Source organism: Saccostrea cucullata, unplaced genomic scaffold, assembly GCF_032062105.1.
Source record: "Saccostrea cucullata isolate Sc308-1 unplaced genomic scaffold, CSIRO_AGI_Scuc_v1 ctg7470, whole genome shotgun sequence".
In the NCBI taxonomy this organism is placed as follows: Eukaryota; Metazoa; Mollusca; class Bivalvia; order Ostreida; family Ostreidae; genus Saccostrea; species Saccostrea cuccullata.
The window spans coordinates 1-26,397 of record NW_026927592.1 but is presented as its reverse complement, the minus strand read 5'-3'; the positions used below and the strand labels follow the sequence as shown (position 1 = coordinate 26,397).

At 35.4% G+C, this 26,397-nt stretch overlaps 1 protein-coding gene across 1 annotated transcript; it reads right to left on the bottom strand.

The window, feature by feature from the left end:
- Positions 1-6,402: 6,402 nt before the first annotated feature.
- LOC134274886 (probable serine/threonine-protein kinase pats1) lies at positions 6,403-25,137 on the bottom strand (the record flags this gene model as incomplete). Its single annotated transcript, XM_062757129.1, has 3 exons — positions 6,403-6,414; positions 6,507-7,727; positions 25,040-25,137. Coding segments are annotated over 3 exons (1,331 nt in total), but the record flags the coding sequence as incomplete, so codon positions are not given.
- Between the last annotated feature and the right edge of the window lie 1,260 nt (positions 25,138-26,397).

The following is a 26,397-nucleotide window of genomic DNA, read 5'->3' as shown; positions in this document are numbered from 1 at the left end:
CTACTCCTGCTAACGTTCTAAGAGTAAAATTGATTATTTCTGAAAAGTTGCTTCCAGTCTTCAATTTTGTTTTAATGTCATCATTTGAGATTCTAATTCTTGAACATCTGACACGACTGTCTTCAACAGTTCATGTTGATCCTTGACAAACTTTTCTATGATAGCTTTTATTGCATCTTCCCCTTCCTCTTTTAGAGCAAGTTTCTGAATCCCTTTAAGACTATCCAAATACTTTTTACCAGTGAAAGTTTCCGGTCGTTGGCAGTTATCCGACATTGTTGATCAGATGTCATCAAATTCTGTCTGAAAGATGGCGGCAGAACTCACATGTGCAGTCAATCTATTTTGCATTGACCTGATTCTCTCAATATTATCACCCACATTCACCTCTACAACTGCTGCATGCTCTTCTCCCCACCTTCCTTTTGTCAGTTAAGGGATCTTTGAACAAATGTTTCTTAACAACTTGTATGTAATGCTACGTTTACACTATGTTCCCGGCAGCCACGGCAATCACGTTTCAGGCCACCGTAGAAAAAACGGGACGGGCGTGAGAAAACTTGGGGCAACGGGATGGGCAAACGTAACTCATCGCGATTGCCGTTGATGCCGTGTCAGATTTTTAAACTGTCAAAAAATTTGCCACGGCGGCCACGTTGCAGATGTGAAACTTAGTAGGTCGTAGTAAAACGGAATAAACGCAACAAAACGCGACAGCACGTAATAGACCGTAACAGAACTTGGAGGCAGTCCGCAGTGGGACGGGAGAATGTATATTTCCATTCATCTCACGGTTCATTCACGTTTTGAGACGTTTTGCTGAGTGTAGTCCGCGTTCTGTCACGGCTAGTTCACGGTTGTTGTCCGTTTTATCACGTTCTGCCACGTTTCATCACGGTCCTCACGGCAAACTAGGGTGTATGGTAGCCGTTTCCTCGCGTTCAATCGCGGTTCGTCCCGGCATGTTACGGTTTATGGTCCCGGTGCGTTGCGTTTTACTACGGTCTGACACGGCGCACACGGTCTGAGAGGAAGCATATAAAAGCCGGGCACTGCAGAGAAGTTTCATTATGGATCCACATGGATCTCCGCCTTCTCATCCGTCTTATTCGTCTCATTCCTGGTTGCTGCACTCCTGCCTTCCCTCTCTGTAACTGCTGCTGGTTCTTTTCATTTTGAAGAAGTGATTTTAGGTATGCACCCAGCAAACACGCGAAAATAAAATCTTCGTCTTGGGAATTCATGATGTTTTATCTTCGAAGGGTCATGATACGATGATTGTTTTTGGTTAGGAGACCTTCTCTGGTACAAACGTGATCCATAGTTTCCCGGCCTCCATGTTTCATACGTAGAAAGACTTGACAGAACGTGAGAAACGTATAAGAACTTCATAAGAACGCGAGAAACGAGAGGTGACCTATCAGAACGTAAGAGGCCTGGGGGGAACGTGCTGGTATGCGTGGCAGAACCGTGGTGCGCCGTGTAGCCTCCGGCACTCCACGGCAACTTCTTCCTACGGCCCAGCACGGATTCCGTAGAAGACCGTAGAAGACCGCAAAAGAACTTGTCAAGACTTGGATATAGAGGGGAAAATAACCAAAATCTCACGGCGCACTACGTTTCGGGCAAACGGGAACATAGTGTAAACGTAGCATAAATGAAATATCAAATTCCTTTATATCCAGTTTATGATTATAATTAAGCTTATCCATAGGCTTTTCACCAATGAAACCTGCGAGTGTATTGCAGATTTCTAACATCTTCAACCAAGTGTTACGGAATTTATTATTCACTATCCCAGCAAACTTTCTAGGAGTAAAAACTATTATTTCTAAATGGCTGCCTTTAGTCTTCAATCTCGTTTTAATGTCATCATTTGAGACTTTAATTCTTGAACATCTGACATGACTGTCTTCAACATTTCATGTTGTTCGTGTTGATCCTTGACAAACTTTTCTATGATAGCTTTTATTGCATCTTCCCCTTCCTCTTTCAGAGCCAGTTTCTGAATCCCTTTAAGACCATCCAAGTACTTTTTACCAGTGAACATTTCCAGTCTTTGGCAGATATCTGACATCGTCGACCAGGTGTCATCAAATTCTGTCTGAGAGATGGAGGCTGAACTGACATGTGCAGTCAATCTATTTCGTATTGACCTAATTCTCTCGATATCATCACCCACTCTCACCTCTCCTGCTGCTGGCTCTTCTCCCCATTTTCCTTTTGTTGGTTTAGGAATCTTTGAACAAATGTTTCTTATCAACTTGTATGTTAATGAAATATCAAATTCCTCATATCCTGATATTTTTGCTTTTTTCAATTGTTTTTCTTGATTTGCGTTTAGATTCAGGCTCTTCGACTTTTTGTTTGATAATAAATCCACCTTGTTCTCAATATCAGATGCAGGAATTTCTGATTCTAGAATATCTCTGTATGCCTTATTCAACACATCATTTGTAGCCATACCAAGTTTTGCAAATCTAGACCGGCCTTCTAGGTTTTGTCCAGAGGCCACATGAGTACTGGAATCACTCGACTCCCTCTGAAACAAAATAAACCATAGCTATTATAATGAACCAATCTTAACCTCAAAACTAAGTCCTGGAAATAGCCAACTTTGTCTGAAGCAAATACAATCTTAGTACATCTAATGGAGCCAACTTAGGAAAAAACATTATAAACCAAGATTAAAATTTATAAGATGATTCCCCATATGGTAAGCAAAGCTAAACCCTAATGCAGGTACAGTTTGTTTTCCTAGGTGATTATAACAAAGGACCCTGTTGTAGGTAAGTAAGGAAAATTAGGATAAAAACAATTTTAATTTACCATTAGATAACATTGAGTTGGTGACATCACATCAATTTGGAAAATTAGGATTAACGTGAAATAAAAGATTTATCTAGAGAGAAACATAATGTACTCATCGGAGCTTCTAACACCCCGGTACCCGAACCACGAGACAATGGATAGTTAATTGCACAATTTTGGTAAAAGATTAAAAATCCATTAACCTCTTGCAAAACAGTTCATCTACTCTGCACTGGTCTGAAAGAAACTTGGTGCTTTGATCAAGGTCATGACACATTTTGAGATTATAAGCAATATTAGTTTGAAGCATACAGATATACCTAACTACATTTCTTCATTCCATTTTGAATTTCCAATTATTTATACAGATATACCTAACTACATTTCTTCATTTCATTTTGAGTTTCCAATTATTTTTTCAGGTAAACATCATATTACCTTAAATAAGTTCAAATCATGACACATTATTGGGTCGTAAGAAATCGTTGAGTCAAATAATGGTCCATTTTACAAGATATGGTTACACTGATTTTCTCTAAAAAAATTATTCCTGAAAGTTCTTGAACTTGACCAAATGACCTTGCATTTAGATCAATACATTCCTGATAGAATGCTCTGTGTAAAATATAAACTTCAAAAGTCTATCTCTTTAATATTTTTTCATTCATTGATCTTTTATATGGTCAAAATCAGTAGGATTCCTCAGCTTGTAAACAATATATGTGCCAGTGTTTTTTTCCTACAGAGTTATTGGCTGGACTTAAATATACATATATACGAGGGTTGATCCAAAAGTAATGTCACTATGTCCATATCTTTGGTATCTGGCGTCATATTGTCAAATAAAGTATACCGAAATATGCACATTTGAAAATTTAATTAAAATTGAAATTTTGGTTTAATAATATTAAATAAAACTTTTTTTATAGATGTTTAAAAGGTGAGACGTAGGGATGCCGCCGCGTCATAACGTTACGTCTAATTTTGAACTTTATTTTCTAAAGAATAAAAAGATAAACACATAATAAAAAATTTTTAAAACGCGCCAAATTGCCCGTTTTTTCGTTAATAAAAACTTACGTCATTTTCCAGTCTTCAGTTAAAAATTAAATGACGTCATTGCCATTTTGGATGATTTACACAGTGTTTTATTCCGATGATTTGAACGAAAGAAATCCCAGAAATGGAAAAAATGCCGCAACGAGCTGTTATGCATTTCTGTTACAAAATGGGGAAATCGCCACTAGAGACTGTTTCTTTCATAAATGATACTTATACTGAAAAGAAGGTCAATAGGAGACTTGTTTATCGGTGGTTCCAGCGTTTTCGGGAGGGAGATGGGTCATTAAATGACCAACAGAGGACAGGAAGACCAAAGGATGGACGGTCAGATGGAAATGTTCAACTTGTTTCTGACGTTGTGAAAGAAGACAGGCGTGTGACAATAAGAGCGATAAGCGAGACTTTGAATTTGTCCTATGGCACTGTGCAAAGAATTTTGACGGAGGACTTATCTATGAAAAGAGTAAATGCACGATGGGTTCCAAGACTTCTTAAAGAAAATGAAATGAGTGCACGTGTTCGTGAATCCGAGAGATTTTTACGGCGATGGAGAAAAGAAGGAGAAGCATTCCTCAGGCGCATCATTACGGTGGATGAAACCTGGGTATATCTTTATGACCCTGAGTCTAAATTACAGTCAAGCCAGTGGAAAAGCACGGATTCACCACCTCCTAAGAAAGCTCGGGTTTCCAGAACCACCAAGAAGCACATGTTTGTTGTTTTCTTTGATATGGATGGTGTTGTGCTTAGCCATGCTGTGCCACAAGGACAAGCGATCAATGCCTCGTATTATTCAAAGGTAATTGACAAATTAATTAATTAATAATTATCATTAAAAATTAAAAGCCGTAACAAGTAATCAAAATTTATGTATCTAATTCACGAACGATTATTAAAAATAATTATATAATAAAAAATTAATAAAGAAATAATCATTTCTTAAAACAGACTTTCAAATTCAGAAAAAAAACATTATTTTCTTTTCATAAAAAAATTCACGCTTAATTTGTTTTCCAGGTTTTATCCAGAGATCTTATGACTGCACTGAGAAAGAAAAGGAAACATATATATGACAACCTTAGTAACTGCATCATCCATCATGATAATGCAACACCGCACACGGCAATGGAAACTGTAGTAACAATTGAGCTCCTTGGAATGGAGAAATTGCCTCACCCCCCTTATAGCCCAGATCTAGCTCCGTTTGATTTTGCGCTATTTCCGCATCTGATAAATCAGCTCCGAGGGACCCACTTCGAGAACCTTCAGCACTTGAGACAGGCATGTAACGAGGTATTTTCTCTACTACCCAAATAATGGTTTGCAGACGTTTTCCAGAAATGGGTTAGGAGACATCAGCGTTGTGTAGAGCACCAAGGCCGTTACTTTGAAAAGGAATAATTTTACGTTCAGGTGTGTGACGGCGCGTATCTGTTATTTGACGTCATTGAGGTTGCGGCGACTACCACAAATGAACTTTGTATATAATCCAATATTTTTAAAAGTATATATCATGTTGAACTGAAATTTTCAGATCTAATTTGAAATAAATATAGCTTCCATCCTTGCTTAATTTTGTTGCTTTACGCCGATTATTTTAAATTTTATCGCAGTTGTGACATCGCAGTTATGATAAGGCTGTCCGAAGGCTTAAAATGTCTTAAAAATATACATTTTATTTTGAGCTTGATTTAAAATTAATATGTGATCCTTGTTTGAAATTGCAGTTAACTTGAGATAATAGTTTAATCAGGTATTATAATAAAGCGTTTCTTTGATGTCAGATGACTGTGTTGATCACGTGACGGACATTTTTGATATTCTTATATGTTGCACAAAAATCACCTCGACACAAGTGCAAAACGAAAATATTGTGCAAAGTTTGTTACATAGATCATTTCATCGTGATCCCTGGTACATAAAAAGTGCTGGGGGCAGGTTTCATTTTTACTTCTTAAGAAAATATTTTACGAAAATTAAAATTACCAACGTAAGAAGGGGTATTTTCCAGTCTTTATTGCGATGTGTACAAAAACGGATAAACTACACACGATCCCCAGCAAAATTCAGTTAGAAGACATAGTTCTCTTTAAGATTCACGCAGAATATCTTCAATTTATCCTTGTCTTTCACTTGTGCCAGTCCAGTATAAACACGATTCATAAATTCTAACTTTGTCTACGGAAGTGTAAGGGGAGCGTTTCAAACATAATCTTTTGCTATTGCTTGAATATATGCATATCGGACAAGCAAAAGGAATGGAGATATTTAAATATCAAATGTTAAACATTATAACAGCACATACGAGCATAAAAAAACGACTCTTACTCTTAAACACAAATCCCCATAATAAATTTACATGCCGTGTAATAGTTATGACACTTTCCCCGTCATGTCAGCACAAGTATGTAGTGACTTGACGTCATATTCTATTATGACGTCATATCTAGGTAGTTCAGAGAAGTTACTACAGTTTGAACAGTTTGATATTTTACGGGCAGCCTTATCCTAGCTGCGATTACTTTTGGATCAACCCTCGTACTAACAGACAGGCAGACAATATAAGTCCTAAAAATCAATTTCTCGATTTTTCTTTGACAGGGAGTATAAAGATTATTAAGTATAACTGTTACCTTTTCCCAGAATCCCTGTGTCGTCTGTACATTTATCACATGTTTCTGCTGAAGTTGACACTTGCACTGAATTTCTTTAGCCTTGATTTTGGACAGCTCACTTGAAACGGTAAAAGATAGATCTTTCTCATTACAAATAATGTTTTGACATTTGAATCCTCTGAGGAATATATTTGTGCCAATAAATGTTTCTGTCAATTTTTCTATTCCTTTATCAATGGAGTTTCCAATTTCATTTGATACACCTTTCTCTACAGTCAATGGTTTGATTCTCAACACCTGCAACTGAATATCATCATTACATATACCAACAACAACAGTGTGTTCATTGTGATCAAACACTGCCGCCGTTTGATAAAGACATAGACTTCCTTCATGATCTCCATCATTTGAAACATTCCATCTTAAAAACCCCATGCAATATGCTACTAGTCTGTAGAACACAAAAATGGCAAAAGATGTGAATCGATAGCACAAAATGGAGGAGCATTCCCATATATCTTCACTGAAGTCAGCTTTAAACTGCTTTTTGTTCATACACGGGACATACCATGACAAGCTACCTACTGATACAGCCTCAAATGCATTCAAATGTACCAGCATTTGAAGTTTCTCCATGTATGGCATAATTTCATTTTTATGTTTCAAGTAAGAGGGTTCATCTTTCCACAAAGCATCTATTACTGTTTCTTTGAGTTCCCCTGTTTTGTTGAAGGATTTCCACTCTTTGATTAATTTTGTTTGACAATCTTTATTGATGTGGTTTTCATCAGCAATTATTTTACTGAAAGCATTAGCAAACCACTGAATGTCTAGTATTACATATTCCCTCAATTCCACTTCTTCAAAATTCAAAAGAAGGCCACTGTCATGAAAACATTTTAAAAATTTTGACATTTCTTCATCACTTTTGATTTGGTATTCATGGGGAAGAGATGAGTTGAGCTTCCAGATTTCACTCAGGGTCAAAACCTTCCAGTCTCCTTCATATAATAATTGCTCCATTAGAGCCCACGAAGAAGGCAATTGAACTTTTGTATTGTTCTCATCTGTAAATAGTTCCACTATGGACTTTTTCATTGATTCCAGCATTTCCTTGGTATCATCATTAAGTTCCTTTAGACCTACTGCATATTCCCGATCATTCAGAGACTCACTTAAGCAATCTCTGTCCTCGTCTGGTACAGCATTCCAGAACTCCCTAAGATACTTTTTTATTTCCTGAAGATAAAAACAAAGCAAACATGAAAATATTTTAAAAACATAACTGTGCACTAAAATCATAATAATATAATGCTATAGATCTTTGAGAAATCTGGAGTAACAGGTATCTCAGGAGTAAAATTGGTACAAAATCTAATTGATTAAAGATAAAACTGCAGATTTGGTATCCCTTATAGTATATTTTGTCACTTTGGATGTAAAGCAGTAAATAGATAGCTACTGTGAATTAAAGGTTTCTAAAGAACTTTTGTATGATATGTGTTTAGTATGTGCTCTCATACAGAACACTTTTAAAAACTTAAAATCTATTTAAATGATTTTTAATCCACAATAAAAGCATAAACAAGAGGCCCATGGGCCATATCGCTCACCTGTGCAATGTGGCCAGAAAAAAAAGCAGAAATCAGTTTCTTATTGAAAACTTTAAACCTAATAGTGGTCCCAACCAATCCTTAAAAAACTGAGAGGGTATGATTTGAACAAACTTGAATCTACACTAGCTAAGGATGCTTGCATATTTTTTTGACTATTTGTGGCTTTATTGCCCTTTACATTTGAACTTACACTGTGGCCCTGCCCTAACCCCCAGGGGCCATGACTTGAGCAAAATTGAATCTACACTACCTGAGAATATTTCCATATGAATTGGACTAGTCATGGCTTTGCTATTCTTGAAAAGAAGATTTTTAAATATTTTTTCTACATGTTTCTATGTAAAACTTTTATTCCATGTTGTGACACCGCCCTACCCCATGGGTCATGATTTGAACAAAATTGAATGTCCACTACCTGAGGTCAAGGTTACATATAAGTATGATCATCCATGCCTCTTCTATTCTTGAGAAGATTTTTTATTGAATTTCTCTTTATATTTCTATGTAAAACTTTGATTGGTCATTGTGGCTCGCCCTATCCCCAGGGGTCATGATCTGAATAAATCTGAATCTACACTACCTGAGGATGCTTCCCTATAAGTTTCATCTTTCTTGACACAGTGGTTCTTGAGAGGAAGATTTTTAAAGATTTTCCCTATATATTTCTATATTAAACTTTATCAGCCATTGTGGCCCTGCTCTTCCCCCGGGGGTTATGATTTGAATAAATCTAAATCTAAACACTACCTGAGGATGATTCCCTATAAGTTTTATCTTTCCTGGTGTAGTGTTTATTGAGAAGAAGATTTTTAAAACATGCCAGGCCATCAGCCTTCTGCTCAGGTGAGCTAAAAAACCTTCATTTTGACAACCTGGTTAATAATTGCATGGTTAAACCCCCTGTTATTTTTCATAGGGACAAAGCTTGAATCCACCTGGAACTACATATTTATAGTTTTATGTGTTTTTCAAATCTTGTTTTTTGAAGGTCATATGAAACAATGTCCTGAGCACTTTGGGTTGTATACGGAAATGAGTTCATCTGAGGAATATGAATGAGCTTGAAATTACATTTGGATTTTTGTTTGGATACTTTACTGAAAAAAATGAATTTCAATTTGTGCAGCTTATTTGGATTTATGACATCAGTTAGACCCAGTGTCACATTTACGATGTTTTTTTTCTATTTGTATTTAAAATTTACTGTGATATTTGTTCTAACGTTGTTCCTTAGTTTCTTTCAGTTTTTCCATTCTGGACCCCTTCGAACACCCTCTGTGGTACCTCTACATTACCTGTATTTATTCACCTGAGTTTAGGCTTTCGCCCTTCTTAAAACCAGCTTTCCAAGATGTAACAGAACGAGCTCTGATTGTCCAATTTTACTGTTAAGATTTGTAAAGTTAAAGTACTGAGTATTGTATATCGTTAATACAGACACTGACTTCTGAGGTGAGTAACATGTTTTATTTACATTTTTTTCCTCTCTGTTTTGTTAAACAGTCCTGAGATAACTTTGTTATTTCCACGTATTTCAATTTTAATTTATTCGTTTGTATAGTTTGTATGTTCTATAAATATCATAGTGAATAGTGTTAATTGATAGTATCGGCTCTAGTATTGTAGTATATAGTTTCATTATGATTCTAAACCGTAAAGTAACTATGTAAGTGACGTTACTGTGTGTAAGTGTAAGTTACATGTAGAATAATGTAATTATTGTGTAAAAGCATTTAATTCAAGTTCTGTAAAGCAGCGATGTGATGTTGACCCCCTTATTATCCCATTTTCATGTATGGTGGGTTATGTTGGTAATTACTTGTATGTAGATTTGAGTTTTTAACTGTGTAACTTAATGTGTTTGCAATTTTGTGTTATGTAGGTCCCGTTATACGTCCTCCGTTCCAGGTTACATGTCCTACGTTACGTCTTGTGTTTGGTGTTGTATTGTGTGTGGTGTAACGGTGATGGTTCCTGTGGATCCGGAATATATACTATGTACAGTTGTTGTAATCTAGATAAATGTGAAAACGCTTGTGACTTTTGTTATTAATTATAATAAGGACGAACCCGCAACACCCAGTCGCCTTGATCCACACATTGCATCCTTGCTTTTCAAAAATATTTGATTAATACCAAGGAGCATATTTCGAACAATTCATCCAGTTTCAGTATATAAGTACAGCCCCCCCCCCTTTTATGGTACCCCTGAGCCTGGGGCCTTGAAATTCACAATTCTGGAAGATTAGTACTCTTGCTCATCATAACTATATAGGTAGTTCATCTGCTTAATACCAAGGAGCAGAGAAGAAAACTTTCAAAGATTCAATGTATTTTCATCATAAAATCAATAGAGCCCCGCCCTATCACTAGAACCCCTGACCCTAGGGCCAAAAAATTCACAATTTTAGAAGAGGTTACCTTGCTCATCATAACTATGTTATTAGTATATTTCATTCCTAGGAGCAGAGAAGAAGATTTTCAAAGAATTCATGTAATTTCACTATATAATCTATAGACCCCCCCCCCCTACACCAGAACCCCTGACCCTGGGGCCATCAAATTCACAATTTTGGTAGAGGTTCTCTTGCTCATCATAACTATGCATTTAGTTAGTTATTTAATATCCAGGAGCAGAGAAGAAGATTTTCAAAGAATTCATGAATTTTCACTATATAATCTGTAGAGCCCCCCCCCCCCCCACCCTTACACCAGGACCCCTGACCCTGGGGTCATAAAATTCACAATTTTTGTAGAGACACTCTTGCTCATCATAACTATGCACTTAGTTCGTTTATTTAATACCCAAGAGCAGAGAAGAAGGTTTTCAAAGAATTCATGTAATTTCACTTATATTATCTATAGACCCCCCCCCCTACACCAGAACCCCTGACCCTGGGGCCATAAAATTCACAATTTTGATAGAGGTACTCTTGCTCATCATAACTATGCATTTAGTTAGTTTATTTAATATCCAGGAGCAGGGAAGAAGATTTTCAAAGAATTCATGAATTTTCACTATATGATCTATAGAGCCCCCCTCTCCTTACACCAGAACCCCTGACCCTGGGGGCCATAAAATTTACAATTTTGGTAGAGGCACTATTGCTCATCATAACTATCCACTTAGGTAATTAACTTAATACCCAGGAGCAGAGAAGAAGATTTTCAAAGAATTCATGTAATTTTACTATATTATCTATACACCCCCCCTACACCAGAACCCCTGACCCTGGAGCCATGAAATACACAATTTTGGTAGAAATACTCTTGCTCATCATAACTATGCACTTAAGTAGTTTATTTAATACCCAGGAGCAGGGAAGAAGATTTTCAAAGAATTCATGAATTTTCACTATTATAATCTATAGAGCCCCACCCTTACACCAGAACCCTTGACCCTGGGGCCATAAAATTCACAATTTTTGTACTTAGTAGGTTTATTTAATACCCAGGAGCAGAGAAGAATATTTTCAAAGAAATAATGCATTTTCACAATATACTTATTTGGCCCCGCCCTAGCACTAGAACCCATGACCCCGGGGCTATGAATTTCACAATTTTGGTAGAGGACTCAATGCTGATTACAATCATGCAAACAGTTTGACAGCTTGATGTCCAGGAGTAAAGTAGAAGATTTTTAAAGATTGCACTAATTTTAGTGGTTTTTGCCCCACCCCCAGGCCCCAGGGGGGCAGGGACAATGAAATTCACAATTTTTGTTCCCCTTCACCCATAGATGCTATATGCCAAATTTGGTTGAAATTGGTTCAGTGGTTTCAGAGAAGAAGCTGAAAATGTTCAAATGTTAACGCACGACGAACTACGACGGACGAAAAGTGATAGCAATAGGTCACCTGAGTTTTCTCAGGTGACCTAAAAACATGTATGACGTATACGTATCAAATAAAAATATGAAGATTTTTGTTTATAAAATATTAATTTTAAAAAAGTAATCATAATAGGAAGAGAAAAATCTTGATTTCAAAAGGGTTTTCACCAGGATCATCCTGCTATGAAACATTCTATATTTAAAGGTCGCGTCATCTGGTTTATACATTGACTATGAAAAAGCTCTTGTTTTCAGTTACTGTGTCTAATCAACGATTGGTTCAAATAGAGTAAACTTTACTTTAGAATCGGATAGTTCATCTAAAAACAAAATTACGTTTATATCCAAAAAAAAAAAGATTCAAATCAAATCAATAAAATACGGCAAAATTACACTAGATCTAATGTGTTACATATTTACATCAATGGGTCTTTATGAGGTCATAAAACACAAAATCAAGAACGATAAGGGGGCAACAAATTTATCAAGTAGACAAGTTTTGGCCTTCATTTGTCTCTTTAGCAAAGGCAAATATATTATACCAAACGTAATTTGACGTTTTTTTCATTTTCAAGGAAATTTCTATGTTTAGTAATTGCAGCTTCACCATTCTTCAAAATCAAAAATCTATATGCAGATTTATGTATCTTAGTGAAGTCAAATTATGTGCCAAGTTATATTGAAATAGACCAAAAGTGTAGAAGGAGTAGCATTTTGAATGTTTTTCACAGGAGTTTCTATTTTAAGTAACCACGGCAACACTGTTCAACGAAATCAAAAACCGATAACAGTATTACGTATCTAAGTGTGGTCTACTTTTGAGCAAAGTTATATTAAAATCAGATCAAAACTATAGGAGGAGTAGCATTTTGAAACAAGAGGCCCATGGGCCACATCGCTCACCTGAGATACTTTGACCATTCTGTTCTTTACTAAATTTTCCCCTTGTAATACATACTTTGACCACACCCTACCGCACTGATCATAGTTTAGACAATTTGAAATCTACACCATCCCAGGATGCTTCCACATAAGTTTCAGCTTTTCTGGGCCTGTGGTTCTTGAAAAGAAGATTTTCAAAGACTTTTCCTATATATTTCTTTGTAATACTTTGATTTCCCATTGTGGCCCCACCCTACCCTCGGGGGTCATGATTTGATTTATTTAGAATTTACACTACCTGAGGATATTTTCACATACGTTTCAGCTTTTCTGGCCCAGTGGTTTTTGAGAAGAAGATTTGCAAAGACTTTTCCTTTATATTTCTATGTAATACTTTGATTTCCCATTGTGGCCCCGTCCTACCCCTGTGGGTCATGATTTGAACAATTTAGAATCTACAATGTCTCAGGATGCTTCCACATAAGATTCAGCTTTTCTGGCTCAGTGGTTCTTGAGAAGAAGATTTTCAAAGATTTCTCATATATATTTCTATGTACAACTTTGATTCCCCATTGTGGCCCCGCCCACCCCCGGGGGTCATGATTTGAACAATTTAAAATCTACGCTACCCCAGGATGCTTCCACATAAGTTTCAGCTTTTCTGGCCCAGTGGTATTTGAGAAGAAGATTATCAAACATTTTTCCTATATATTTATGTGTAAAACTTTGAATCTCCTTTGTGGCCCTGCCCAACCCGCGGGGTCATAATTTGAACAATTTAGAATTTACACTATCCCAGGATGCTTCCACTTAAGTTTCAGCTTTCCTTGCTCAGTGGTTCCTGAGAAGAAAATTTTTTTAAAGACCCCACCCTATTTTTGTTTTTTCTTGATTATCCCCCCTTGTGAAGGGACTTAGCCCTTCATTTTAACAATTTAAATTTCCCTTTACCAAAGGGTGCTTTGTACCAAGTTTGGTCAAAATTGACCCAGTGGTTCTTGAGAAGAAGTCGAAAATGTGAAAAGTTTACGGACGGACAGACGACGGACAAAATGTGATCAGAAAAGCTCACTTGAGCCTTCGGCTCAGGTGAGCTATAAAATTGTTTGCAGACAGACAGAAGTACGGACAGACAGACAGCTAGATTAACGACGGATTGCACTACTATCGCATAAGGCTTTCTGGTCTCTTTGATAAAACTTTCACAGAATTTTCACAGAATCTTAATTACATATTGCCGTTGTGCACCTCCATTTTTTTATCTGACACATATTTTGAGTTTCCCATAGCAAAAGTCTATAAAACAATGCAGTTTTCCCCCATGGCACCTGATCCCACCTCGGATGTTTTGGAGGTCCGTGTTTGCTCTACTCTGATTTTGTATATTGTTTAATGGACTTTGAGATTGAATGGTGTTCGCTTTCTCCATATCCTTCATTGGAGACATCGAACAGTACTCAAAGTCTCAAAGTCCATAAAATAATACAATATCCTTGAGGATTATCCGAGGGGCACCAATCGAACTCCTTGAGTCTGTGTCCATTATAGACTCAAAAGGTCAGTGACGTCTTTTTATACTGGGCGACGCGCCTGCCAGTATTATTTCGTTATTCTGTGTACTCATGAATGAATAGGTACCGAACGACAAATTCATATTTGGTCTTATTATACCCTCACTTTCTAAAGAAAGTTCGGGTATATTGTTGTTACTCATGTCCGTCCGTCCGTCCGTCCGTCCGTCCGTCTGTCACACTTTTCTTCCTTGAACTCCTCTTACATTTTACACAGTAGCCTAATCATCTTTTGGGAGATGGTTGGTGGTGTCATGTAGATGTGCAGTAAGGTTTCGGAATTTTGATTTTGCCCCGGGGGGTCAAATGGGGGTCGAAAAATGACGTTTTTTATGCAAAAAGCCCCGTCTTCCCTGAACTCCTCTTACATTTTACACAGTAGCCTAATCATCTTTTGGGAGATGATTAGTGGTGTCATGTAGATGTGCAGTAAGGTTTCGGAATTTTGATTTTGCACCGGGGGGTCAAATGGGGGTAGAAAAATGACGTTTTTTATGCAAAAAGCCCCGTCTTCCCTGAACTCCTCTTACATTTTACACAGTAGCCTAATCATGTTTTGGGAGATGGTTGGTGGTGTCATGTAGATGTGCAGTAAGGTTTCGGAATTTTGATTTTGCCCCGGGGGGTCAAATGGGGGTCGAAAAATGACGTTTTTTTATGCAAAAAGCCCCGTCTTCCCTGAACTCCTCTTACATTTTACACAGTAGCCTAATCATCTTTTGGGAGATGGTTGGTGGTGTCATGTAGATGTGCAGTAAGGTTTCGGAATTTTGATTTTGCCCCGGGGGGTCAAAATGGGGGTCGAAAAATGACGTTTTTTATGCAAAAAGCCCCGTCTTCCCTGAACTCCTCTTACATTTTACACAGTAGCCTAATCATCTTTTGGGAGATGGTTGGTGGTGTCCTGTAGATGTGCAGTAAGGTTTCGGAATTTTGATTTTTCCCCGGGGGGTCAAATGGGGGTCGAAAAATGATGTTTTTTATGCAAAAAGCCCCGTCTTCCTTGAACTCCTCTTACATTTTACATAGTAGCCTAATCCTCTTTTGGGAGATGGTTAGTGGTGTCATGTAGATATGCAGTAAGGTTTCGGAATTTTGATTTTGCACCGGGGGGTCAAATGGGGGTCGAAAAATGACGTTTTTTATGCAAAAAGCCCCTTCTTCCCGAACTCCTCTTACATTTTACACAGTAGCCTAATCATCTTTTGGGAGATGGTTGGTGAGGTCCTGTAGATGTGCAGTAAGGTTTCGGAATTTTGATTTTGCCCCGGCGGGTCAAATGGGGGTCGAAAAATGACGTTTTTTTATGCAAAAAGCCCCGTCTTCCCTGAACTCCTCTTACATTTTACACAGTAGCCTAATCATCTTTTGGGAGATGGTTGGTGGTGTGCTGTAGATGTGCAGTAAGGTTTCGGAATTTTGATTTTGCCCCGGGGGGTCAAATGGGGGTCGAAAAATGACGTTTTTTATGCAAAAAGCCCCGTCTTCCCTGAACTCCTCTTACATTTTACAAAGTAGCCTAATCATCTTTTGGGAGATGGTTGGTGGTGTCATGTAGATGTGCAGTAAGGTTTTAGAATGTTGATTTTGCCCCGGGGGGAGTAATAGTGTCGAAAAATGATATTTTAAAAAGTGAGGTCAAGGTCAAAGGAAAATTCAAGGTCAAAATATGTTGACGTATTAATAACTCTTAGCAGTATGTATCAGCATATGACGTTTGATAAATATATCTTGAATTGTTTATTCAAAACTGGTCTAGACAGTAATTTTAGAAAAGTGAGGTCAAAGGTCACAAGAAAGGTCAAGGTAAAAAAGAGTGAAGCATCGTAAAGCTTACATCAGTATGTATCATCATGTGAAGTTTCATTACACAACTTGAATGGTTTCTTTAAAATAAAGCTTAACACTAATTTAAAGAAAAGTTATGTGAAGGTCAAAGGAAAAGTCAAAGTCAAAAAATATTGCTGCAGTTGGATATTTACTTCAGTATGCATCAACATATGAACTTTGATAAAAATATCTAGAAAGTTTCTTTGAGCCCGATGGAAAGACAGATGGAAGGGTGGAGGACGGACATGACAAAAACTATACATGTATTCCTAATCATGGTGTGGCATAAAAAACTTGAATCTATATTATATGAGCATGTTTCCATCTATCAAGATTATACAAGCAAATTCAAAGAATCCTCTGCTTTCTGTGTTTTAGTGAATGAGATACCATAATTTATGGCAGATTGTGTGTCAAATATGCACCCCTATCATATATCAATTTTTGAAAATTGGGTCAAAGGGGAAAAATCATAGCATGCTCTGAAACATTTTGTTGCAGGTAATGTACATGTCAAATATGAAAGTCCTATCTCTTTTGAATCAAAAGTTATATATACAATATAATATTTTTGAAAAGTAGGTTAAACTTCTAGGTCAAGGTCACAGAGTCAAAAGTCATGATATATTTAGAAAAGTCTTTTCACATGTAATAAACATGTATAATTTGAATGCCCTTTCTTTTCTCTTTCAAAATGATCAATTTAAAATGTTATTTTTTGGAAAGTAGGTAAAACTTTAAGGTCAAAGGTCTCACTTGGGTTAAAAAATCATAGTATATTTAGAAAGTTTTGTGGTAATGTGCATGTGAAATATGAAAGCACTATCTCTTATCATTCAAAAGTTATGACCAAGGTTAAATTTATTGTGACAGATGCACATACTAGCTGTCAATAAGATGGACAGACTGACAGACAAATGAGATTTGAGCAACCTCTTCCTTTCCCCAAAATGGGGGACAAGAATATGCCCTTGCTGTTCTTGAGAAGAAGATTTATGATGGAAATAATCCCTGCGTATTTCTTAACGCAAATTAATATTGTGTTCTTATGTCATTTTGTTTTTGTTGTTAAACATCCCTCTCAGGAATTTTTCACTCATATGGAGACACCACCATTTGAAAAATAATGAGGACAAGTTAGATTTGAGGTCAACATTCATTTTAGGAGTTTTCAACCATTAAGACGTAAAGAAATATTAACTCATCCTTCCCCTCACCCCTTCCCACCCCTGTTTTTTCATGTATGCAAAAAAAAATGTTCATACAAATAGTTTAATGTGGTCCATCTCTGAATGTATTCTCATTCCTAATTCTAGGAAGATATGTTGACACAAATTCATGAATAAAATGTCAAGTAATCTTATCATTGATGCACTTTTATTTAATTTACTGCAGTCATATTGTGAACATTTCCCGCTCATTAGGAGAGTGGGGATGACCTCTAGGGGTTCATAACCTTTTTCCATTAAATTTACATAACATAATAAAACAATATTTTGTATAGTCAAATGGAAAAAGTTTCCTACTATTTAGGAGTAGTGATCATTTGTCATTACAGGGACAGGGGGAAAGGATTTGGGAGATCGCCCCCCATCACCCCCCCCCCATCCCTTTCCCCCCCAATTTGCAGGACTATAGTATGTACTGGAGGAAATAAAAAATGACTTTGGATGCCCTAATTCCCCCCACCCTAAAAACAGACCAAACCATAACTTCTTTTATTTCTTGCTTCTCAGGAAATTCTGGCTGGAACCCCCCCTACCCCCCCCCCCCCCCCCCCCCCCCCCCCCCCCTCCCTCCAAAAAAAAAATGGATTTGTAAATGAATGTAACGTTGATAACGGGGATAATTTCAAATGTGAAAATTGTTATTTTAGCATCGGATGACCTTTGATCCTTTAAACTTTAACCTAACCGTTTGCATTTCAGATATTTTACCCAAATCTATACCAAAACTTTACTTTCCGATTGTTATTATTTAGGCCCTGTCATCTTCATGAAATATAATCCAGTTAAAACACAAAATGAAATAATTCCTATCGACATATATGCAAATATGCACACTAGTATCCTACTGCACGTGAGTGAAATCTAAAATGATAATGCCAATGGTAAAACTAGTACTTAAGTTGGGTACGTGACCCAAACCCAATGTGATGCAGGTGTTCAGATACATGTATAGTGCAAAAACAAATTGAAAATTATCATTTACAAAAGATGTTTTATTTTAGCTTTGCAATTTAGGCCTATTTGCAAAAACAGACAAATAAGGTGTGTTTGTGTGTGTGTGTTGATGGGAGCGGGTGGGGGTTTACTTTTAAAATTTATTGTGTATATGGCAGCTTTCAAGAAGTTTTTGCCTAATCAAATATAAATAAACTTTGCACATATTGAAAAATTCATCAAAAACGCTTTACACTAATTTGAATAATATTATTTGTTGTTAATCTATATGAGAAAATAGATTTAAAAAGTTCCAATTATGTGCCAAAAATCCCCCCCCCCCCCTTTTTCAAACCTAATTTACATCATTAATTTAATTCTGTAGTTTAATTTCCACTGGTAATGAATTAAGAATATGAAATACCTATAAAATGGGGCCCATGGGTCACATGGTCACTAGCTGCAGGTCTGTAGCGTTATGGGTTTTTTATATAAGTCTTTGACTGCAGATCGTGTAAAGCAAAAAAGGGCAATTTTCGGCGCAATATTTTTTGCGACTTCTGGGGGGAATTTCTCCATTTCCAGCATCGGTCAATTTTAAACCTTTCACTCCCAATTCTAGGGACATTTTTTAATCAATCTGTATATTTTATCCATCTCCCAACCCTTTATAGTGTCTCTACTCCAGATAAAAGCTTGATTAAAATTATTTGTTAGATTGCTGAAAATTCACATCAAGCAAGTTTATTGCCGTAGAATTACTATAAATGACTGGGAGGTGGACAAAATATACATATTGGCCAGAGAATGTGTCTAAAATTAGGGAGTGAAAGGTAGTTGATTTTCCTAATGCTAGAAAGTGGAGAAATTCTGCCCCAAAATGCTAAAAAAAAATTGCGCGTAAATTGCACCTTTTTTGCATGGGGGTCTGTAGCGTTATAAAAGACAAATATATAAAACCAGATCTGCAGCTACATGGACCCGAGCATATTATGTCAATTTGATGAATACATGTATTATGTAAATTATTGAATTATATTGACTTTTCATTGGCAGATCCAGAGGGGGGGGGGGGGTTGGAAACCCCCCCCTTTTTTTTTGCCAAGTGGAGAGAGAGAGAGAGAGAGGATAAAAATTTCTTAGATTATATATTTATAAGTCTTATTTATTGAATAGATAGATTCTCACACATTTAGTTTCCTCCAATCACCTTCTCTATTATATATTTTTTATGAGAGAATGGTTGCGAGGTTTAATTTGATATTAGATTTCCGCGATCTTTGGCTGTGTTTGCTAAATATGTACCGTTTTTATCATATCTTGATCAATTGAACGAACTAACATGTAACTCTTTGTTTTAAAGCCAACCCGCACCCCACCCCAAAAAGGTTTTTAAAATTCTTAAAAAAAATTCTTTATAATCTTCAACAGTGAAACGAATCCATTCAATTTTAAGGCTTCCGTAATTTTTGTTTTTTTTTTTTTTTTTTTTTTTTTTTTTTGCTTTGTTTTTATTTTGTTCGGAATGGGGGTACGCTTTTTTTTTGAAGGACATCAAACATAGATAGTATTTACCACAACCTTAGATCTTTCCATACAAGTCTGTGAATCTTTGCTTGAGAATATGTAGGGGGGGGGGGTTGAGGGGCATAACCCTGGAACCCCCCCCCTTTCAAAAATTGCTGGATCCGCCCCTGCTTTTTCCTTGGTAAAGCCCAATATGAAGAAGTGTGCATTTAGAGGCAAACACCTTAGTGCGGGTATTACTGTCTCATGACAGCATCTAGTTATCATTTTATAATTGCTTTCCATTGCACATCCGAGTTTTTTATCACGTACAAGCAGAACATGCATTTTGCCATTATAAACTAGAACTGTCCAATAGGGACAAATACCCCCCGCTGGGTTTTTCAAAGAAGGTGCCAATTAAAAATACTTTATGGATCTAAGGTGTTCACAAATTACTTACAAAAATTTGCAGTGAAATATAATTGCTCATCATGTTTCTTAATGAAACAAAGGTACAACCAAATGAAACATCAATAGTAGTACATTGTAATTCTATTGTAACTTTTTTTTAAATATTTTTTCATTTTATTTTTTTTATTCTTGCATTAAAAAAAATTACTGCAATTATGTTTTATGTCACTCTGCAAACTGATTGTTAAAAAAAAACCATTATACAAAATCAAATTAATCTTGATATATCAATTTGAAATGCATTTTGAAAATAAAGAGCTGGTCATCCAGTAATGAAGTGCTTTGACAGACAATAAATTTCAATTAAGCAAATAAGAAAAGAGAGATCTTGAATTCTTGTGCCTTATTCCCTGGAGATTAGATAACACACACGCTGGATAAGAGATATGCCTTAACAACTTCCAACACCAAACTCATTAATTTATCTTTAACTGGATGCATGTCCACTCATTATTCCCAAGAGACAAATGAAATTACATTATCTTCTGTGCAATGTAAAAACTATTTATAAGACTTGATGACGTTTCTTTTTTTAAAGTTTTAATGAGTAGTTTTAAGCTGTAGTATTTTTGAACAGATATTCTAGATTCTTTATCTCAAACCTTATACATGAGCCCAAAATGAAAAAGTCAATTAAAATAAAAAAAAAACCTGTAAAATGCAAAAAAAAATCAACAAAAAGGGTTTGAAAATTCCAGGTGCACACCTTCATAGGGTGAATAATAAGTGTACAGATTTTCAGATTAATCCTTGCAACAGTTTCTGAGAAAAAGTTCGGACAAAACCACAAAATAAAAATAAAAAAAAAACACCTGTAAAATTCAAAATAATAATCGAATCAAGATGAAAATATCAGGTGCACAACTTCATATGGTGAATAATATGTGTACATATTTTCAGACAAATCTTTCCATGTTTCTGAGAAATGGTCCGGACAAAATCTCGTCTACAGACAGACAGACAGACGGACAGACGGACATGTTGATTCCAATATACCCCCCTTTACTTCGTTTGCGGGGGTTATAAAAAGGGGCCTGGGGTATCAATTAGTAGTCACTGCTCACAGTACCTTAATTCTTCGGAACATTGTTAAGGCTAAAAAAAAAGGCGGCGGGTTTAACTTTTACAGGAAAAGTTTACTGTTACGCCAAAAAACAGCGACTTTTTTGTATTTCTTCATAATACCAGATAATGAAATAATTTGCAATTTTAAAATCGTCCTTTTGCAGTGGCATAGACTAAATAAATCCTAACCATGTTTTGAATATAAATAAAGGATATGTTCCTTAACTTGAAATGTGCTACTGCTTCCTTTAAATCGAGAGCGTGGATTTATAAGTACACAAAAAATTTGGTAAAAGTCAAATATATTTCGACATAGGGCTATTTACCTGAAATTTTAACTATTAAAAAGCAAATTCTATGCAAAGCAGAAGTACTTTTCAGAAGGTACAAAGTAAGCAGAAACAATTAAGGTCAAGATCAAGTAAATAACTTAAGACTAATTTTTTTGGTGCTAGATCCATTATGACCTCATAATCAATTTCAACTTTCTTTTTCCCGTACTTTACAGCTTTAGCAGAATTATGTAAAAAAAATAGGTTATTGTCATTTTATTCAATTTGAAATCATATGAAAAGTAAAGCAGATACCTATATTAAATTTGATATTGATTTAAAGACGAGGTCATGAACATACTAATTACCGCTTTGTGATAGACTGTAGGCAATCTGGATACATTTCCTTTGCCGAATACCAAAAATAAAAAACCCATATTCATGACTGGTTTTCTTAATTTGTCATTAAAAATTACAGCTTAAAATACAGTTTTTCATCTTGTTTACCTACAAATTATGCCCCCAAACTCCTTATCTGATCAAGCTAAAGTTGTAAAGCATCATTAAAGGAATTTATTTCTCAAATTTGATAAATCTGTACGCACCTTTCATTTACTAAACCTTGACCTTAATAGCTTGAATTTTTAATTTCAAATAGGGTATGCCCTTACTATATTGATATTTATTAATGACCTACATCCAGTACACGTACTATGCATTCATCACGTGAATGTACTTTGACCGGACCAAACTTCATATAGTACAGAGTAGGTTATATTATGCTATTTCCATAAGTATTTAAGTTATGTCATAATAAAACAGCTTAATAATAATAAATTCAGTTTTAAAAACAATTCCCGTTTTCGCACTTCTCTTTTCCGTTGATTTTTCATAGTAAGTCTGAACTGTGCTGCTTTATTATATTTCAGTGTATATCTCTGATTGCCTATTGCCATCGGAACCAATGTTTAAATGGTTTGAATCAAATTAACCTGATGATGATATCACACGTTTCAGTTTTCCTGGTCCAACAGTTTATTAGGGTTTTTTTTATGAACTTTAATATCCTATATTGGCATTAACCTACCCCTAAAATCTGGTCTAGCGGTTTATCAGGTCTTTTATGAACTTTAATGTCCTATTGTGGCACTACCCTACCCCGAGAACGAAGATTTAAAGAAATTAAAATAAACACACACTATCATAGGAAGCGTTCTCACAAGTTTGATTTTTTTCTGGCATAGAGGTCTTGTTATGATGATATTTTTTGTGACTTCTAATGTCTTTTCCCTAATTAAAGAATGGTCCTTCTATACACCCTATTACCGGCAATTAGGACTGCTAATGCAACTGTGACAACAGATAGCAAAGTTGTTTTTAACTATGAGAACTAATTTATATGTAATTATATATTTTTGACTATTCATTTTATTTATTTAATTCATTTGGTGTTTTCCAGTTTTGATCTTTCCTTAAACATTTTTTTTCTGTTTAATACAAAACCATGATTTCTTATAAAAGAAAAGAACAGAATAAAACTAGAAAACTGACCAGTCAGGAAGGGCCCCGCCATGGGGTAGAATTAAAAGGGTGCAACTTACAGAATGATTAAAAAATGTACGAAAAATAAGCAACAGCAACTGTATTTTTAAAATTTCAAGATAATTTCTGAATATTCAAAAACCTGAAAATAATACCCTTGTATTTACATTAGGCAGTAAAGAACAACTTAACATTGAATATATATTTAAACAATTATGAAGCTTGTGTTATATAAAATGCCAGCCTTCAATGAATGCAAATATGACATGAAGGCTTGACCTTAACTTCAAACAAACAGCAGTTGCAGACAAAGGTTTTCATTAATCTTAAAGTGAAATATAAAGAAAAGCCTACTAAATTTTCTGCAGCAGGCTAGATAATTAATCCCAAGGGATTAATGTACCTCTTCATCATTTTCTTTAAAGTTACAATAAGAACTTTTTTCAGTATTAATGATAGAATGGGGTTTTTATACAACTACCTTAAAAATTAATAATATTCTTGAATTAACATGAAGTGAAAAAATTAACAATATTCTTGAATTAAAATAAAGTGAAAAAAAATAAATCAAAAACTCTTCTTTAATCTATTTCTTGTTTTTAGAATTCAATGAAATTATAACTATTAAATTAAACAAAAATAAATTATAAAAATTTATATTTAAATCCACATATAGGAGTGTTCATAGCATTCCAAATTGATTTAACTTCAAAACAAACTTCATTTGCAGACAGAGGTGGTAATTCATCTCAATGTGCGGATAAAGATAATGCTCTGGATTTTCTTCAGGAGGAAAGCTAATTAATCCCAAGGGACTCATAGCAGCATTGAGTTTACAATGGGAACATCTTCAGCAGTTATCTCTCTTTGCCAATGCATTCTTATATATAAAGTTAAGGAATCTACCCCACCACCCCAGCTCCAAACCAGGGGACATAGAGAACCAAACTTAGCATCAAAATATGTATTTCTGCCTTCTGAACTACCATACCAAATTTCTACTTGAATGGGCAACCATAAAAAAAATTGCCCATTCAATCTTATACATAGTTAAGGTATCTACCCCACCACCCCATCCCAAAACCAGAGGACATAGAGAGACAAACTTAGCATCAAAATATGTCTTTTTGCCTACTGAACTACCATACCAAATTTGAACTTAATTGGACTACCATAAAAAAAGTTATTAGGAAAAAACGGAAAATTTGTGGACGGAAGAATGACAGACGGACAGACAGACGGACGGACAGACAGACAGAGTGATTACTATAGGGCACCCGCAAATCCTTGCAGGGCCCTAATTAAATTTCAATACAAGTTCAAGAACAAATTGTCAAATTAAGCTTACAGATTTAAAACTGGGTGTGTCTTTGAAATTTCTAAATTTTACCTAAGCGAAAGATAAATTGTAACAACTTGGTTAATTTTTGGCCCATACCATGGTACTTAAGGAGTAAAAGATAGGAAAATTTTTAAAGAGAAACAACAGATACAGAAGGATGAATTGCCACAGGACAACGGATGATCCATAAAGCTCACTTGAGTTTGCAGCTCAGGTAAGCCATTAATATCAAAGACAAGAATTATTATCCATATTTTTCCCACAGTCATCAACAAAATAAAACCCAATTCATTTTTTAAAGACTATAACCAATCTTAAAACCTAATAGGTCAGACGTCTTTTTTTTTTTTTTTTTTAATATTTCTGTAAAATATGGCAGTACTTGTACATTCTCATGGTAGGTTGGATTTTTGTTCATTCCTTTTATAATTTACATTATTTAAGAAAGAATACTTACTTCTTTAGATTTTTTCTCTGTGTGTGTGACAACAAGAAACAGTGGTGCCTCTTTGCCTCCAAATGTCTTGATTGAGGTTATCCAAAACTTCAAGTAGTCTAAAAGAAACAAAGGTATAAAGGGACAAATAAAGCGAAATGATAAACTAGAATTCTTTAATAGACTGTTACAAGCCTTACTGGTTAGCACTAAGAGCAAAGGGAAAGAAAAGTAGCACTTTGATTTAAATTTTTGCAAAGCAGTAAATAGAATGTATACGTTTACTAGGTGTATAATCTGCACGTGTGCCATGTTATTTTCGAAATCAGACCAAAACTGTAAGAGAAGTAGCATTTTGAAAATATTTCACAGAAATTTCTATTTTTATTAGTCATTGCAACACTGATCATTAAAATCAGAATCCCATATTAAGAATTATGTATATTAGTGCAGTCTACTTGTATGCCAAGTTATACTGTAATCAGCCAAAAACTCAGGGTGGAGTAGTGTTTTGAATTTTTTTAACAGACGGACGACTAAGTAGACAGACATTTAGACAGACAGACAGATGATGGATACCTTACTTTTGCATAATCTATTTCGGTCTCTGATCAGTAAAGCTAAAAACTACATACAGGTGTATCTGATAAGAGTAAGCTCTACAGCCTTTTACTAACAACCATGGAAAAAAAATGTATCAGAACTTCATCATTTTTTACACTACTCTTACAGAATTAAATGAAATAATAATTATATCCTAAATATAAAGTTATTCAAAAAAGAAATAAATATGAACTGTAATTTTTTTTTATCTACACATTTTTCTATGATATCTGAATTGAAGAAAAAAATATATCATAAAATATTGTACTTTTGTACAGTAAGCAGTGTATTTGGGGAAGTTTAGTCAGGTTCAATGGTCACACCAACAGATTCATTATTCCTGGTTACTGATCACAAATTCATGTGTCAAGTTCAAAAAAACGAACCGATACCTGCCACAAATGATTGTATTAAACACATACATTTATAGGCTTTTGCTTGGGATAAAACTCAGGGCCTCTGGCAAGCCAGTCCAGTGATCTTCCAATTGAGCTTAAGGGTTTACCTACTAGCCCAAGATAGTAGGAAGCCGTGTACATGTATCTAACACTATCATGAACACAAACATGTTTTATATAGATTTTATATATAATTACTGTAATAATTAATGATTTTTGGTGTAGCGTGTTATTTACTGCTGATCACTATAAGTTGAAAATAACTGCAATTTTGACCTATAAATTCTATGGTACTATTTTTTCAATATCTTTTGTTAGAGCTTAGAGAGTTTTAAATGAAGAGTTTTAAATGAAGCTAGGGATTTTTAAAATTTTGAA